We start from the raw sequence: 18,435 nt of genomic DNA on the forward strand, positions 1-18,435 counted from the left end.
TGTGGGCATACATCGATCTGAGCTTGTGGTGTTGGGGTTCTTTTGCAAAGCTGTTGCAATTGCCCACCTCCCATTGTCAATGTCTTTGCTCGGGACTCAAATTGGGGCAGAGAAGAAAGTTTAGGTAGAGGTGGGGGATTGCCGCGGAGTTCAAAATCCTGCCCTTTTTTACTCCTGAGAGAGAGGGGATAGATTAGCAGTTGGATTGAGAGCAAAGGTTCCCATCCAGGACCCGAAGGAGGTAAAGATTCTCCTCTCTTACAGCAAGTGGTGCTCATCCATCACAGAATGAGCAAAATGTAAGACTTTTCAGAGCACTCACAGGATCTGTGAAAGGACTGGTTACTGTCGGAGGGACTCGGAGGATTATAATGGTGGACTGACTTTTTAAAAATCTGTTCACTTGTATTTTCAGTTACTTCTGTCGATTGTGGTTTGCTTCTCTCTGGGCAAATTTTATCTTCCACTATCTGGGATAGAGCTTGACCTTTTGTAAAGCGGGTGAATTAGCAACTAATTTTGCACCTTTCCCAAATTGTTTTCACCGTTTTCCATTATTCCAAGGAGGTCTGATCTAACATCAGAAAATTAGATGAAAATTTGAAATAAAAACAAAATGCTGAAAGATTCATTAGGTCAGGCAACAGGGTAGGAAAGAAATAATTTCAGGACAATGGCCTATATCAGAAATCTCTACTTGAGCATAAGACCCACCATTATCCACGTGGGTCTACACTACACCTATAGTGGAAGATCTAGACGAACTAAAGCCATCAAAGAGTTCAATAAGTCATGGTGCTTACCTATTAGATTTGTTCTGCGATACTTTTGTGGTCTTGCCATTATGCCCTGTTTGCATCAATAAATCTTTATTTATTATCTTATTGGCACATTAAGAGAACTATACATGAATAATATTATCTAGTTTTAATCGACAATTCCAGACTTCCATCAATTTATATTCATACATAAGAACATAGGATTTAGGAGCAGGAGTAGGCCACTTAGCCCCTCAAGCCTGCTGTGCCATCCAATAAGATCATGGTTGATCTGATTTTAACCTCAACTTCACATTCCTGGTTACCCCAATAATCTTTCACCACTTCATTTTCAAGAATCTATCTACCTCTGCCTTAAAGATATTCAAAGGCACGGCTTCAACCACCTTTTAAGAAGAGAATTCCAAAGTCTCACAACTCTCTGAGATAATTTATTTCCTCCTAATCTCTGTCCTAAATGGGTGACCCTTTACTTTGGAACAGTGACCTTGAGTTCTAGATTCTCCCACAAGAGGAGACATCCTTTCCCCATTCACCCTGTACTGTATATGTTTCAATCAAGTTGCATCTTACTCTTCTAATCTCCAACGGATACAAGCCTAGCCTGTCCAGCCTTTCCTCATAAGACAACCCACCCATTCCAGATATTAATCTAGTAAACCTTCTCTAAACTGCTTCTAATGCATTTATATATTCCCTTAAATAAGACAAATACTATACACAGTACTCCAGATGTGTTCTCACCAATGCCCTGTATAAGCACAACCTCCCTACTTTTGCATTCAATTCCCTTTGCAATAAATGGTAACATTCTATTAGATTTGCTAATTACTTCTGCCCCAACTACTAACCTTTTGCAATTCATGAAATAGGACACCCAGACCCCTCTGCACCTCTGAGCTCTGCAGTCTGTCACTGTTCAGGAAATACGCCTCTTTTTATTCATCCTGCCTGAATAGACAGCCTCACATTTTCCTACATTATACTCACTTTGCCAACTCCTTTTCCCACTCACCTAACCTATCTAGGTATCCTTTGTAGCCTCCTTATATCCTCTTTGGGACTTACTTTCCGACGTATCTTAGCATCGTCAGAAAATATAGCAATAAAACCATCCGGATCATTTATATAAATTGTAACAAGTTTTCTTAAAATAATCTTTATTGTCACAAATAGACTTACATTAACACTGCAATGAAGTTACTGTGAAAGGCCCCTAATCGCCACATTCCGGCGCCTGTTCGGGTACAAAGAGGGAGAATTCAGAATGTCCAAATTACCTAAAAGCACGTATTTCACGAGCATCCGGAGGAAACCCTGCAGACACAGGGAGAACGTGCAGACTCCACACAGACAGTGACCCTAGCCATAATCGAACCTGGGACTGAAGAATTGTGAAGCAACAGTGCTAACCACTGTGCTACTGTGCCACCCTTGAGGCTCCAGTGCTGATTCCTGTGGCATACACTTGTCACATCCTGCCAACCAGAAAATGAGCCATTTATGCCTATACCCTGTTTCCTGTTAGCTAACTAATCTTCTATCCATGCCAATAGTTACCCCTTACACCATGAACTTTTATTTTCTGTACTAACATTTGAAAAGGCACCTTATCAAATGCCTCCTGAAAAGTACAGTTCATACCAGTTCTGTCATGTGAGAGTGCCTTTAAGAATTGGATGAAAGAGTTATTGATATCACATGGGCAAGTTTGTAGAGATAAATTGGGAAGTACTAAAATGGCTATACATGATGTAGATGTGGGAAATGCTGTTCCGATCAAACAACATGTGTATAGACTTAACCCTTTAAAATTGGCACAGGTTAACAAAGAGATTGAGAGTGTGCTTAAAAATGGCACAATTGAGGTGGGTTGCAGCCAATGGAGCTCACCCAAAGTGATGGTACCTAAACCAGACGGTACCCAATTGTTGTGTGTGGACTATCGAAAGATGAATGCAATTACAAGAACGGACTATAATCCTATCCCACGTTTGGAGGATTGCATTGAGAAAGTGGGGCAATCCGCTTTTATTTCCAAATTTGATTTACTGAAAGGTTACTGACAAGTACCTTTATCTGAAAGGGCAAAGGAAATTTCAGCTTTTGTGACTCCAGTTGGTATAAACCAGTTCAAAGTTATGCCATTTGGCATGAAAAATGCCCCAGCAACATTTCAACGGTTAACTAATACAGTCGTTTCAGGATTACCCAATTGTGCGGTATACATCGATGATCTGGTAGTTTTCAGCCATTCATGGAAATAACATTTAAAACATCTGAGAGAGTTATTTGATCGACTTCAGGAGGCGGGTTTGGTGATAAACCTAGCCAAAAGTGAATTTGGAAAAGCCCAAGTCACTTTCCTTGGCTATACAATCATACAGGGTCGAATGGCCCAACGGGATGTGAAAACGAAAGTTATTGGGGAGTTTCCGATACTCTTGACACGACGGGAAATAATGCGGTTTTTTGGTATGAGTGGATTTTACCGGAAATTTGTACCAAATTTTAGCAGAGTGGTCGCTCCACTGATGGACTTGCTCAAGAAGCGTAACAAATTCCAGTGGACAGCGGAGTGTCAACAGGCATTTGATGGCCTGAAGGCTGTGTTAACCGCTGCTCCTGTGTTAGCCGTCCCAAATTATACCAAACCATTCAAAGTGGCTGTTGATGCGAGTGATGTGGGCGTATGTGCGGTGCTTCTACAAGACGACGATGAAGGGCTAGAGCGGCCTGTTGGTTATTTTTCAAAGAAATTGAATTCTCACCAGAAAAAGTATTCAACGATTGAGAAGGAGACTTTGAGTTTGGTGCTGGCTTTGCAACATTTTCACATTTATGTGACCATCGATCCGTCTGACACCATTATATACACTGATCATAATCCTTTGACGTTTTTGGAGCGATTCTGGAATAACAATGCAAGGCTGTTTCGCTGGAGTTTATTGTTACAGCCATTTCATTTAAAAATAGTACATGTGGGAGGACGGGAAAATATGATAGCCGATGGTTTGTCACGAATGTCATGAATGGAAGGATTTTGGTTGGAGGAAGAAGAATGGGGAAAATGGACTATATTATTATGTCTGTTTGCATGTGTTGTTTGTTTTAAATGAAAACGTATATTTACTGTGTGCATTTCTTAGTGGATGGTGCAAAAGTGAAAAATGAAACCATCTTGAAGTTGATGGTTTATTTTTTTTCTTGGGGGGAGGTGTCATATGAGAGTGCCTTTAAGAATTGGATGTTTAAGAAATGTACCTTTAAGAAATGAAGCTGATCATATTACTGAAGTGATGTCGCGGGGGGGGGGGGGGGGAGCTGAACTCACTTCTGCTTTTTGGGAGTTTTAATTTCAGTTTGAAGAAAGCTTGGGTGTGTCTGTGAGCTGCATTTCTGGTGATCTCTGCCATGAAGAACTATCTCTTAATCCTTTGGTGAAATCGGAATTGTAAAAAAGTCTCAGTATTGAATATAAATCTAATGTGCTTCTGTTTGAAGGATTTGTTAAGTCTTTTGGATGTGTAAAGGAACAGTTTGCAGGATTGGGTAGTGTTGTATTATTTTCGGGGTTATCGTTGAAGTAAGGGGTGTTAAGAGATCCAATGTTTATTTAAAAGGTTAATTTGAGTTCATGGAATAAACATTGTTTTGTTTTAAAAACCACGTGTTCATAATTGTAATACTACACCTGGGGAACAAGCCGTGTGCTTCAAAAGCAACAATCCATTAAAGGTGGGGGTTGATTGAACTCCATGATACAATTTGGGGTTCTGAAAACACCTCTCCCAGAACAGTTCCCCTGCATCCACATTTGTTACTTCTGCAAAGAACTCCAATAAATTGGTTCATCATGATTTCTCTTTCACTAAGCCATGTTAACTCTGCTTGATTACCTTGAATTTATCTCAGTGCCCTGTTGTAGTGTCTAATAACTTCTAACATTTGCAGTACTCACAATATTCTCTAATGCTTAATATATAACTGATTGTTAAAAAGAGCATTTTTATTGAAATTTTTAATTTGAACAAAAAATAACCAAATCAAGAAAATGGTACAGTTCCACAAAAATGTTTCAACACATAGATATAGAAGGGGACAGCCAAATAGCAATATGGTTGGCCGAGCACAATCATTGGACTCCGGCCCCTATACGCACCACCAGAGAACCAAGGAGAGAAGGATAAAGCGATGAAAACATGGTAGAGTAGTGTACACCTTTCCACGCAGCAATTGCTCGCAACGACCACGAGAATTCAATATAAGATCTTCACGCCATGTCCGGGTAGGCACCAGAACATATCATTCTCAACACCAGAGGCATCAATAACATAATTTAACACCCTCCCCTCGGATATCAGGCCTATCTGTACCCTTGCACGAGGCAATCATAGATTCTTTAACCCCACCCCACCCATGACAAAAATAAAAATTTGCAAGGAAAATCTGCGAGAACCCCAGTTCTAAAAGGATATTTTACATATGCCACAAGACACAATAAAACTCCAGTATCGGGCACAGTATAAAACGATCATCATTCCACATATTTTTACAGAGAGGAGCAGCAAATATTCATCCAGTCGAGACGGATTATAATCGGTGCGTCCAGCACCTCCCAAACTAACCAAGACAGGAAAAAGCAAAAGGAAACTACCAGGAGCAGAGAGTCTCAGGATAAAAAAGACCAGGGCTCAGCCATAGGCCTGTGTTGTTCAGGTGTACACCTCCACCATATGACAAAGAAAATAAAAGGCTGCTAATTCAGTTAAAGGAACGTCCCAACCATAAGGAGGTCAACAGATATCAACCACAGTATACAGGATCTGACCCAGGCCCAGACCTACATGCTCATAGGAATCAGTAGACCCAAAGATACTCAAAACACAGCCTCTCAGGATGTTCCTAATAAGTGCTTGTGAGAAGGGACATCCCAAAATAAGGGGACAACAGAATACCAACAACAGTACCAAACCTGGCCTAATCCAGCACATTCTTATGCATTGCAGTCAATACGACCAGGATACTCAGCACACCTCAAAGCTTACCACCTGACCGGCCCCGCTGCTCCCTAACTGTACCTGGGGCAGCGCACCAGCCCCACCGGCACCAGAAAAACCACGTCAACCTCAACCAATGAAGCCCCACCATTGAAGAGAAGCAGAACCATCAAGACACCTATTAATTGTGAATCTTGGAAGGGGGGGGGGGTGGCAAGGTAGTACACTTGTTAGCACTGGTGCCTCAGCGCCAGGTACCAAGGTTCGATTCCGGCCTTGGATGTGTGGGTGCATGTTCTCCCCCATGTCTGCGTGGGTTTCCTTCAGATGCTTTGGTTTCCTCCCATAGTCCAAAGATGTACTGCTTAGGTGGATTGGCCATGCTAAATTTCACCTTAGTGTCCACAGGTGCGCAGGTTAGATGGATTGGCCACGATTAATGCGCAAGGTTGCGGGGGAGTGGTTTAGGTAGAGTGGTTTTTCAGAGGATTGGTGCAGACTCATGGTCTGAATGGTCTTGTGCTGCACTGTAGGGATTCTATGGGTGCCCTTGGCAGTGCCAACCTAGCACCCTAGCAGTTCCCATGGCATTGCCACTTGGGCACCTTGGCAGTGCCAGGCTGATACCCAGTTGGTACTGCCAATGTGCCAGGCTGGCACTGCCAGGGTGCCCAGGTGACACCAGCAGTGCCAGGGCACCACCCTGCCCAAAAGACATGCAGCTGGGGGCCTCCGATCCCCTGGGAGACCCCCATGAGTGCTGTTCCGTCTCTTCCCCATTTGTGGGGGCCAGTGCTGAACGGCGCTCACCAGAGGTCTCTGAGGCAACTCCGCCACCTGTTCAGGTACACCGCGGGACTTGTGAGAGAAAACCGGAGCACCCGGAGGAAACCCACGCAGGCACAGGGAGAACATGCAGACTCTGCACAGACAGTTACCCAAGCCTGGAATCGAACCTGAGACCCTGGCGCTGTGAAACAACAGTGCTAACCACTGTGCAACCGTGCCGCCCATATGCAGATTTGCCCAAAAGTGATCTGGCCCATTGTGGGTGGTACGTCACAACGTTTTGTGAGATCTCGTCGGAACTCGGGAGGCGCGGTGAGCTGGGTAGATCCTGGGAGCAAGGTCCCCTGGCTTTAAACGGCCACGCTGCACAGCTGCAAGCTGCTATTCGGGCACAGCATGGCTGTTGAATCGTGCCTAGAAGCTGTGATTAGAGGGGCAGCTTCTCAAGTTTCTGTCTCTTCCACATACGGACGGCGACTTTTCTTTCATTGGTCACCCCAGCGATTGAAGTTTCCAGAGCTTTTTGCAGTCTTTCGGGCGACTTTTGTCTGTCACCCCTGCGCATTTTGAATCCTGTTCCCTGCTTTTGTACTAAATGCCTCTATGCACTCCAAGGTCCCATATGCTTTGTAATTACTATTTCAATTTCTAATTTTCCATTGTTCTTTTTATAGCAGCTTTATCATGTACTGTGTCAAGGAGACCGGCTAAAGATTTTATTTCCGATCTGTATTCTGCATTTAGCTGTTCGGAGGCTCATCATAGCAGCTGAGGAGTACAGACTCTCGAGTCCTGATTCTAACTTGGGGTGTGTTCAAGGGCAGTGGGATGACTGGGCAACATTGCAGATTTAGTGTGAGTTCGGGGCTGTTTTAACTCCTCGGCCTCATCTAACTGTAGCACTATAGTCTCTTGCACAAAGTGGATTCAAATGACATCAATTCCAGCAGATGTGTACTGGATACTATAGAGCACCAGATTATGATGTGACGGCTGATGCAATATCACACGATTAAGTAAAAGTACAACCTCATGTGGAGTACTGAAATGCATATTGTTACCCCACCCTGGGCAATTGTGCGGTTGATTCCAACCCACATGCCCGGAGTCACAGCACAAGTGAATTAACCAATAATTCTTATGAAAATACACAAGATCATAGAATTTACAGTGAAGAAGGAAGCCATTTAGCCCACTGAGTCTACACTTGGAAAGAGCACCCTATGCTTCCACCCTATCCCCGTAACCCAGTGACTCCACCTAACCTTTTGGACAATAAGGGACAATTTAACATGGCCAATCCACCTAACCTGCAGAACTTTGAACTGTGGGAGGAAACCGAAGCACCCGGAGGAAACCCACACAGACACGGGGAGAAAGTGTAAACTCCACACAGACAGCCACCCGGTGCCGGAATTGAACCATAGACCCTGGAGCTGTGAGGCTGCAGTGCTGATCACTGTGCCACCGTGCTGCCCTTTGGCCCTTGGCAGCTCAATAATTACAGTCATTAGGTTTATAAATATAAACACAATTACTGTTTATGTAAACTAGAACAAATAAGTAGTGAAAACTGTTGGATGAATTTTCTTTAGCATCTGACCCCCCCCTTACTGCCCCATTCTCTACCCACACACTCAAGATAGATAAACACAGTGGGGAAGGGAAAAGGTGAAAAAATGGTAAGGATTGAGGTCAAAACTAGGAATTGTTGCTTTAGATGATGAGATCTTCAGTGCACCCTCCTCACGGTATGAGTGTGGTTTAAAGTCCCTTTCTACAGCAATGAATAATCTTCTTTGCAGCTTAGCAGTATATCTTACTCACAATTTTTCCAGATGAGGTTATCCAACAATGGATTCTGCTTGCCCCTTATTTTTAGAGAGAGTGTGTTATCGGATTCTCACAGTGGCCTTTTGGTGAGAATTAACTGGATATTTCTGGCATGGGTTGATCACATTCCTCCATCCAGCTAGCAGAAATTAACGTGAAATGAAAAAGCAATCGTTGTCAGTCTGAGAAACACAGCAGTGTGACCAGAGCCAGTCACCACCTGTCATTGGGCAGAGCACCTCCCCTTTTTGCCAATTCATTGACCACCAACCGAATCAATCAACTCCAGTCATCACTGAACTCTCCTGCTGCTGCAGTCCTCTGCTTGAATTTAAAGGCATCGGCTAAATACAAGTTACTTTACCTTAAAGTCCATTTCTCATCCATGGATTAAGATGGAACAGCAAAATATAAAAGAAAGGGGAAATAAAGGAATAAACAAGAACAGGAAGGACCCTTACAACAAGGATCTGTAAATAAACAAGAAAGGTATTTACAAATAACTGTCTGTGATATTCTTAGGTTAACAGGCGAACTCTAAAGAAACACCATCTAGAACTCAAATGCGAGGCTAAACTGATACCACTAGGAATCCATTGGCTAAAGGCGGGCGGTAATTTAATTTGTGGAGAATTGAGAAAGGATCACTTTTGTAATATTGCACATTACAAAACTATTTGCAAATTAATCATCTTTGTAATGATTTAAACATTTGTTTAAATGAGTTGACCGTTCAGTTATGCAATATATTTCTGGTTACTTCGTTGTACCAACAAAACCTGAGCTTGTGCCTTGCGTTCTGAAAATAAAATTAATATTGTTCTGTCTCCCTAGGACGTGTACAACTCCCAGATTATCCATTTTCTAGAAACAGAAAAGCATTTTCCTTTAACACTCTGCTGACCAAACCAGAAGTGATCGTAGCCCTGTGCAAAGTACGGGCTGAGTGCAACAAAGTGGCAACCATGACTCTATTTTTTGTGACCCTGATAAAAGGTGTCCGACTGGAGGAGTTTGAGCAGATGCAGTCCCAGGCTCATGCGCAGGTATTGGCTTAGATAATGCCTCTTTCATTTTATTAATTAATTTCATTTACTGTTGATTGAACATCGAAACTCAGAAGTAGATGGGCATTTTTAAGAGGCACAATCATGAAAAAGGAATGGGAAGCCAAGTTCTCCAAGCATATGTTTGCTCCACTAGCTAAAAGAATGAAGAACTTAGCAATCATTTCTTCTGGTATAGTAGGAGTCCTTCAGGCAGCCATGTTCATTGGATTTTAGTTCAAACTGAGAAAGCATTAATCCATGTTTTTACTGATCTCTGATTATTTTTGGTAGCTTTAGAATGGTTTACAGACTTTGATAGCAATGATTGCCCAGGATTTTTGATAGCCCTTCATTCTGTTGTCAGATGTTTTGTTTTACTAAAATGTTTCAACTTCACAAAATTGTTGTCTTCTGTGGTTTTTATATTTTTACACTCCATCACTAAGTTATGCTGATTTGCGATGGTCAGCAGCTTCATTGTGCAAGAAAATCAGAACAGAATTACTGTCACGAAGGCATGCACATATTAAATTTACAGGTAATGACAGCAAAATGGTCGCAATATTGACCAATTTCTTTGCATCAATATTTACCAGTAAAATTAACAAAGTAGGCATGACATTAAGAGAACAGATCAAAAAAGATATAAAAACATTGAAGGTAGAAAGAGAGGAGATAAATGATACACTCATCAAATTTTGAGAGGATAAAATCCCCAGTCCAGATATTTGCATTGTTCATACTAGAAGGAAAAACTAGAGAAGCCTTAGTAGAGTTACTTACATATTGGTTCTCTGTGGAGTTTGCACATTCTCCCCGTGTCTGCATGGGTTTCACCTCTGTTGTGTCTAAACCACAGTGCGTCTTAACCCGTGTACAGTGCACAAATGACTACAAGTCTATTTCATGAAACAATTCAATATTTATTCACTTGCACACAATGTTAAAGTTATTCAATCACACACACATACAATATAAGTTAAACTACAAAGCAAATTCGCACAAGATCTTAACTTAACTTTGAAGTGACTGACAAGTACCAGACAGAAATTGGCCTTCATCTGTGACCCAAAGTCTTGCAGTCCTCGATGGTTGGTCCTTGGTCTGGTCTGTTCCTGGCTCTGGTCTTCCTTCTGCTGGTGGCATGGATGGTCTTGCTGGCTGGTAAAGGTCACCATTTTTAGTTGCTGCTGCAGAGAGAGATCGAGGGGTTGCGCAGCACCTTTTATCCCTGGGGATTCTGCGCACTTTTGGCCAGTCTCAGGTGGGCTACCAATCAATCGATCAGGGTTCGATCAACCTGATCGATAAAGTCCAATCAAGGTCCGCCACCTTGATGGCGGGGCATGTCCGTACGGCCATGTCTGTAAGTGTCCAGGGCACATAGGCTTTTCCAAATAGGGAAAGTGGGCGCTGTTGAGTCTGCTAGTTGGACGAAATTAACATGCAGGTCCTATTGTCCCGGGATGGCCTGGGATGGCCTTTTTCCTGTGTATTTGCAAGAGTCTGGGCTGCAGCTTAAGTGTTTATTCTGAGCTGCAGCCTGCTCATCCTCGATGGTGGCCACTTTTCTCAGCATCTCTTGCTGGACGCCATTTTAGGTGGCCAAAGATGTGCAGGTTAGGTGGATTGGCCACACTTAATTGCCCCTTAACTGGAAATAAATAATTGGGTACTCTAAATTTTAAAAAAATACTTACACATTTGAGTCCCTCTATAATCTGGAGTTTCTGCAATCTGGACTCTATTAATAATCTAGAATCCAAAGATAATCTAGGATTAATTTTTCGTCTCCACCCCACATCCGCCGATATATTTGAAGGTGGTGGTGGGGGGGGCACATAAAACAAAGTGCATGGTCAGCCCACAGCGTTCCAGCCCACTTCTGACCTACCTCCATATTATGGTGCATAAGTAAGGCATCAGGCCTACTCATAGGCCTAATGAAGCCCTTAAGTGAATAATGAACTACAGTTCAAGAACCTTATTTTGGCTCTGCCACAATCTTTTGGTGTGTGGGCTGAGGCGGGCAGTCTGGCAGCTTTTACAGAGTAGCTGTTGATTGGGCGAAATGGGAGAAAAGAGGTCCCCTATATCCATTGTGGGCAGCAGATGCCTTGCCGTGCCACCCTGTACTGTGTGCTGACTGCGTAACACGCCGTTCTCAGAGGGGTGGAACCCGGGGGAGCTGGTGGCTGTCGTCGCTACTCTGTAGGATGGCTCCAGGTTGACACCCAGCGTTCACTCATTCTGTCAGTGCCCATAGGGTTCTGCCGTTTACCTCGGGTCGGAGGCACAGCTGGAACGAGCCCCGGCTGCCACTGTAGCATCTGGCTCTGCCAGCCCTGGCATTTCCCCAATGTCTGCAGCATGAACTCGACTTACTCGGCGATATTCCTTAGAGACTGGGACATGCGCTACAGGGCACTACCATGGCATTGCCACCCTGGTAGTGTCCCTGCCAGCCTCACAGTGCCATCTGGGCACCTTGGCAGTGCCAGGATATCAGTGCCAAGGTACTCAGATGCGAGAGGGAAAGCCAGGGTGCTGCCGTGTGATGCTCCTGACCATCCATGGGCCTCCAATTGCCTGCGAGACCCACCCAGGTGCCATTACACCTGGTCCATGTTTGTGTGGAGCAGTGCTATACGATGCCTGCATGATATCTTACTGAGGACCTGGTTAGTTCCCGGAAGGCTATTAGATTGCAGTTACATCTCGCTAATGAGATGCAGTTGTCCCCTAATTAGTGTCAGTTGGCATCTTGCCAAGTCTGTGTGGGATCTGGAACCCACCAACGGGAGTGGGCTGGTGAGATCGTGAACTGGTTCGCACCCAGCGCGGATCCCGATTTTGGCCTCTACCATGTTTTAGCCGTCGCGCTCGGATCCGCGCCAGTGCAACGTGGCCTTTAAATTGCGCCCTATATTCAATAGTTTTCCATTATTTAAAGAAAGGCTTATAGAGATAGTGTCAGCACCTTTTTTTATCAGAAAGTTAGGAAATCATATGTGAACAGTGGCTAAAGTACACGAGCTGAATGGCCATTCACATGCCAAGCTTTCTTAAGTTTTGTGAAGATGGAGGTGGAGGACAAATGTGAACGGTGCCAGAGGGGCCCGGCCAACCACACCAACCTGTTTTGGGCTTGCCCCAAGGTTGCTGGGTTCTGGACAGCCTTCTCTGAGGCAATGTCCAAGGTTGTGGGGGTCAGGGTGAAGCCATGCCAAATAGTGGCAATCTTCGGGGTATCGGAGCAGCCAGAGCTACACATGGGGAAGGGGGCCAATGCCCTTGCTTTCGCTTCCCTAATCGCACGGCGAAGAATCCTGCTCGGCTGGCGATTGGCAGCACCGCCCAAAGCTGCAGACTGGCTCGCTGACCTCTCAGAATTTCTCCACCTGGAGAAGATTAAGTACGCCATCCGAGGGTCAGAGGAAGGCTTCCTGGATACTTGGGGGCAGTTCGTCGGCCTGTTCCAAAACCTGTTCGAGGCCAGCAACGAGGAGTAAGCCAGGGGAAAAAAAAGATGAAGAACCAAAGGACTGTGCAACCCGGGGGAGGGGGGTGGTGGAAATGGGGAATTCACAAAAGAAGAAGAGAAGAGGAAGGGTGCTTAAACCAATGGAGGGGGCGAGGAGGAAGGGGGAATATCATAGACCGATCCAGAGGGCAGCAAAATGTATGTACAGTTAGTCAAATGAAGGACAAAACAAGCCTCGCTGTAAAATACAGCAAATTAGTGCGGGCAAGAAAAATGTCATGTATATAAGTAACAACTGTTTATAAATATGAGAAAAGCCAACACAAAGATTTTCAAAAAAAAGAAGTTTTGTAAAGACGAATATAGAAATAGTTATTTAGATACTCTGTCTAAAAATATTTATTAAATGACAATAACTCCACTGTCCTTATTGGGTTTCAGATACAACTATTTCTTAGCGATAGCTGGATCAATACATTGAAGAAAGTTTTACGTACCAGCCTGTGGGATGTTCGGAAAGGTTGGTTTAACTTACGGGAGTCTAACTGGGAGGTTTATCGCAAATCTAAGCTGCACATGCTGATGGAAATGATTAGGTATAACCTTCAAGACTCTCTCCGCTACCTTGTGCAAGACTCCCTTGTCAACTACACTCAGATGATCCTTGATGGCTGCCATAGCTCCCTCAACTGCTCCAATGATTTCAAATGGGGAGAAGACCTTCTTAACAGCAATTTCAAGTAAGATTTCCAAGATGCACTTGAGCATATTTTTACCGGCTACTCTGCCTTCAGAACTAAAATATTTTCTATCAAATACTTAATTTTATTCCTGTATTTTCTTAATCTTTTTACATACGGTTTTAAATATACCATTTAAGTTTAGAAGCAAGTAAATTATTTTGATATTTTGAACCGATGTTCTAAATATCAATATTCATTTTTCGTGCATCTTTGCTTTATTGCTTCTTGCATTCATTTTTCTTCTATATTGTTGAATTTGTCAGTGTTTCTCTACATCTTTTGTGGTTACTTCATTTTGTCAAGAGGAACTGATTTAGATAAGTTGTTGAGCCCGAATTGCATTGTTGAAATGGTGCATTTACTAACATATTGTAAAATATTGCAACTAAGTACGACTGAATTTTTAAAAAATTCAACAAACTTGTGCCAATTATAGCCTTTTGTGCATCCCTAATCTTGATAGCTGGACATTGAGCTAGCTTGACCATGAACTCTGGAAATCCCATTCTAACTCTCTCCTCCTTTAAAGATGCTTCTTGAAACCTTCATCTTTGATCAATATTTTGATCACCTGTCCAAATATTTTCTTATACGGTTCAGTTTGAATTTTCTCTGACACCACTCCCACAAAGTCTGTTGAAACATTGTGCATTGTTAAAGGTGTAAATGTCGTTATTGTAGTTACTCCAGCGAATAACCAATATCAGGCTAGCCACAGACCTTTCAGTCTGCTCCATCAGACCTTATGACTTTGTGCACATTCCAGTTCTCTCCTGATTGCCCTCTCATAATGTATCCTTCATTAACTTATGCTCATCCAAAATTCCCCAGCATGTATATTAATTCAAAATAACACTCATTCACCTGTACAAGTTGATCTACATCAGCTCCCAGCGCAGCAACACCATAATTTTAAAATTCTGATCCTCGTGTTCAGAGCCCTCATAGCCTCACTCCTTCCTGTTTCTTTAACCTCCTCTGACCTATAATTCTCTGAGCACTCAACATTCCTCCATTCCTGGTCATGACCACGTTTTTTGGATGGCCCGCTATTCACCGGACAATCAGGAACCCTGATACCGGTGTTGGGCAATGGAGAGTCCACCCCCATGGCTCAGTTATGACTATCAGATCATACCCCTTTAACTCTATTTGTGCTATCAGTTAATTTATCTTGTTTTTTAATGTTAAGTACATTGATACAGAATCTTAATTTTGTTTCCCTACAACTTTTCCTTACATTAGCCAATCTCTGTAAACAATAGTACCACTGTTTCTTTATTGCCTTTTATTCCCATGCATTCCTCTTTTGTTTTCACTTTCTCTGCCTTTTGTTTCTAACTTAGTTTTCATCTCTTCCAACTCCCTGCTCGGGTACCCATGACCCTGATATACTAACATAAAGCCTCCCTAACAGCACGAGCAAGGATATTGGACCTGGTCCTGATGGGATGTAACCCATCCAGTTTGTATAAGTCCCATATTCCTCAGAACCTGTCTCAATGCCTCAGCAATCTGAAACCCAGCCTCCTTTTTTAAAATATTCATTCATGGGGCATGGGTGTCACAGGGAACAACAGCATTTATTGCCCATCCCTAACTGCCCTTGAGGGGGCAGTTAAGAGCCAACCACATTGTTGTGGTCTGGAGTCACATGTAGGCCGGACCAGGTAAGGACGGCAGATTTCCTTCCCTAAAGGACATTAGTGAAGCAGATAGGTTTTTACAATGGTTCCATCGTCATCGTTAGACTTTTAATTCCAGATTTTATTAAATTCACATTTCACCATCTGCAATGGCAGGATTTGAACCTGGGTCCCCAGAGCATTACTCTGGATCTCTGGTTAATTAATCCAGTGACAATACCACTGCACCACTGCCTCCCTCCTACACCACCATCTAGCCAAGCATTTATCGTACCTATCCTCCTATTTCTGTTCTTGCTCACTTGAAGTACGTTGGTATGTTTCACTATTTTAAAGATACTATGGCAGAAATTCTCTGTATGGGAGACTATGGGCGGGATTCTCCGATTTTGAGGCTATGTCTGGAGGAAGAGTCTAGTTTCATGACGAAAAAATTGGCGAGGACCCGGCACCGATCCTCCGACCAGTGAGGGGCTAGAGGCCGCGCCACATAAAAGGCACAGCCTTCCCGATATAAACGCCTGGAGAATAGCCGGGTCTGTGGCCGCGCATGTGCACGGCGACGACCTGCAGTGGTTGCGCCATACAACATGGCGCTGGCCATGCGCGGACCCAATCGGCCAGATAATGCTCCCTGAACAACCCCTTGCCACCCAAGGGCCACTCCCCACCAGTCCCCCCAGCACTCGCGGAAGCCTCCCCTGGCCAACAGCACAGCTTCCTCCCGACTGTGGCGGCGCTGGACACAAACGCTGGGTTCACGAAAACTTAGAGCACACATGTTCCGCACTGTCGGGAACTCGCCCCATCGGGGGTGGAGCATTGGTAGAGGGCCTTCAGGTAATGTCCTGAGGCGGTCCCAACGGCGTGCAGTGTATTCCTCGATGGCACTGTTTTGGAGAGGACGGAGTATCCGAAAACAGGCGCCACCCCGATTCGGCCGTAAACAGGGATTCTTCGCCCGGTCACCGGTTACGATATCAGCGTGGGGCAACGGAGAATCCCGCCCTATGTTCTCCTGCCAGAGCTGAATCACAACTGATTTACGCTCACGGTGGGAGCGGAACCGGAAGCGATTCTCAATCCTTAGCCAAATTCCAATATCGGTTCGCCATTTTGAGCGTGCAGCCTGATAGCGAAGTCCAGCGGCTGGGCACTTCCCCCGCGACACAAATCAGCCCCCACCCCACAAATCAGCACCCACCCCCAGGAATTCTTGGATCATCCCATCCTTACAGTACGAGGGTGACATGACCCCCCACCAGAGACCCCCATGAGAGAGACCCTCACCAGTGACCCCCCCAATTACAGAGACCCCCCAATTACAAACACTCCACAGATACCACCCCCCATTACAGAGACTCGCACCAGAGACCCTCCATTACAGGGACCCCTGCTTGGAAGTCCCCCATAAGAACGACCCCCACCAGAGACCCTCTCCATTTAGGAGACTTGGGGGAAATAGTTAACTATAAAGATTCTGTTTAAATTTATTGAAAGTAAATCTGTTTGGTCAAGCCATTCCATGGGAAATGAACCGGAGAGTAGCTGCTCCCAAGCGTTTGTTTAGTTGAAAATGGCACAATGTGCGGATATGTTATTTCTGTTCACAAAGAACGGGTTTTATGAATATATGTAGCGTCTAGTGAACATGTAAAGAAAAAAGAGGTTTCTCGTTTAAAATGGAGATGAGGAGAACTTTTTTCTTGAGTCATTTGTCTGTGGAATTTTCCTGCCCAGAAAGTAATTGAGGCTAGGTCATTGAACCTGTCCAAGGCTGAGATAGATAGATCCTTGATGGGTAAGGGAGTCAAGGGTTATAGGAGGTAGGCAGGGAAGCAGAGTTGGCACATCAATTAGATTAGCCATGACCTTTCTGAATGGCAAAGCAGACTTGAAGGATTGAATGACCTACTCCTACTCCTAAATCCGATGATTTTAGTATGGCTCTTCAGGAAATTGATACGGTTAAATGGCAGAGAAAAAGAGGTTACAGAAAAGATGAGTGGGCAACATTAAATTGAACCCTAAAACAATTTTCAAACAATTGTGCCTAATTAGGACCCAAATCTTCATGTAGAGTCAGAGGACAGAGGAAGCATTAATCACAGAATGGTTACAGCATAGAAAGAAACCTACCTCATACCTCCTCTGTCTCAGTTACTCCCCTTTTATTATGACTTAGTCAACCTATTCTTCATTGTTAAAGACAGATGGAAGGTAATCATTTAGTACCTCACCTATGCCCCCTATTCTTAAGTCCTCTTTGGTTGCTAATCGACCATACTATTCCTTTTACTATTTACATGCCGATAGAAAACTTTTCATTTCCTTTTATGTTAGCTGTCAGCCTCTTACATCCTCTTTTCTTCTCTTATTTCTTTTTTGTCTTCTCCTCTGAGCTTCCTGTATTTAACCAGCTTCTTGCTTGTACTATCAGCCTGACATTGGTCATGTTAGCCCTTTATTTTGCTTCATTTTACTCCTTGTCTCTTTTATCATCCAAGAGTTTTGGCAATACTCCTCTATCTTTCTTGCTTTTGGGAATATACCTTGACTGTTCTCAACTATCTCCTCTTTAAAAGCAGCTCATTGTTTTGTTACCATTTTGCTTGTCTACCTTTGATTCAAATTTATTTGAAGCAGATCTGTCCTCAGTCAATTGAAGTTGGCTACCCCAGTTTATTATTATTACCGTGGATTGTTTTTTTTTGCTATGGAGGAAGTGCATCGAAGGTTTACCAGGCTGATTCCTGGGATGGCGGGTCATATGAGGAGAGACTAAGTCATTTAGGATTATATTCATTGAAGTTTCGAAGAGTGAGAGGGGGCCTCATAGAAACTTACAAAATTCTAACAGGATTAGACAGGGTAGATTTAGAAAGAATGTTCCCGATGGTGGTGGAGTCCAGAACTAGGGGTCATAGTTTGAGGATAAGGGGTAAACCTTTTAGGACTGAGGTGAGGAGAAATTTCTTCACTCAGAGAGTGGTAAATCTGTGGAAAGTAGTTGAGGCCGAAACGTTGTGCAATTTCAATAAGGAATTCGATATAGATCAGGGTATTGAACTTCATGATCAACCATGATCTTAATGAATGGCGGAGGAGGCTC

General features: G+C 43.7%; 1 protein-coding gene across 1 annotated transcript in view; it reads left to right on the forward strand.

The window, feature by feature from the left end:
- The window catches only part of dnah1 (dynein, axonemal, heavy chain 1), a 995,196-nt gene that overhangs the window by 149,663 nt on the left and 827,098 nt on the right, over positions 1-18,435 (forward strand). The window contains 2 exon segments of the mRNA XM_038812191.1: positions 9,236-9,447; positions 13,376-13,674. Of these exon segments, the coding sequence (XP_038668119.1) occupies positions 9,236-9,447; positions 13,376-13,674 (511 nt within the window).

Source organism: Scyliorhinus canicula, chromosome 11 (assembly GCF_902713615.1).
Source record: "Scyliorhinus canicula chromosome 11, sScyCan1.1, whole genome shotgun sequence".
Classification (NCBI taxonomy): domain Eukaryota; kingdom Metazoa; phylum Chordata; class Chondrichthyes; order Carcharhiniformes; family Scyliorhinidae; genus Scyliorhinus; species Scyliorhinus canicula.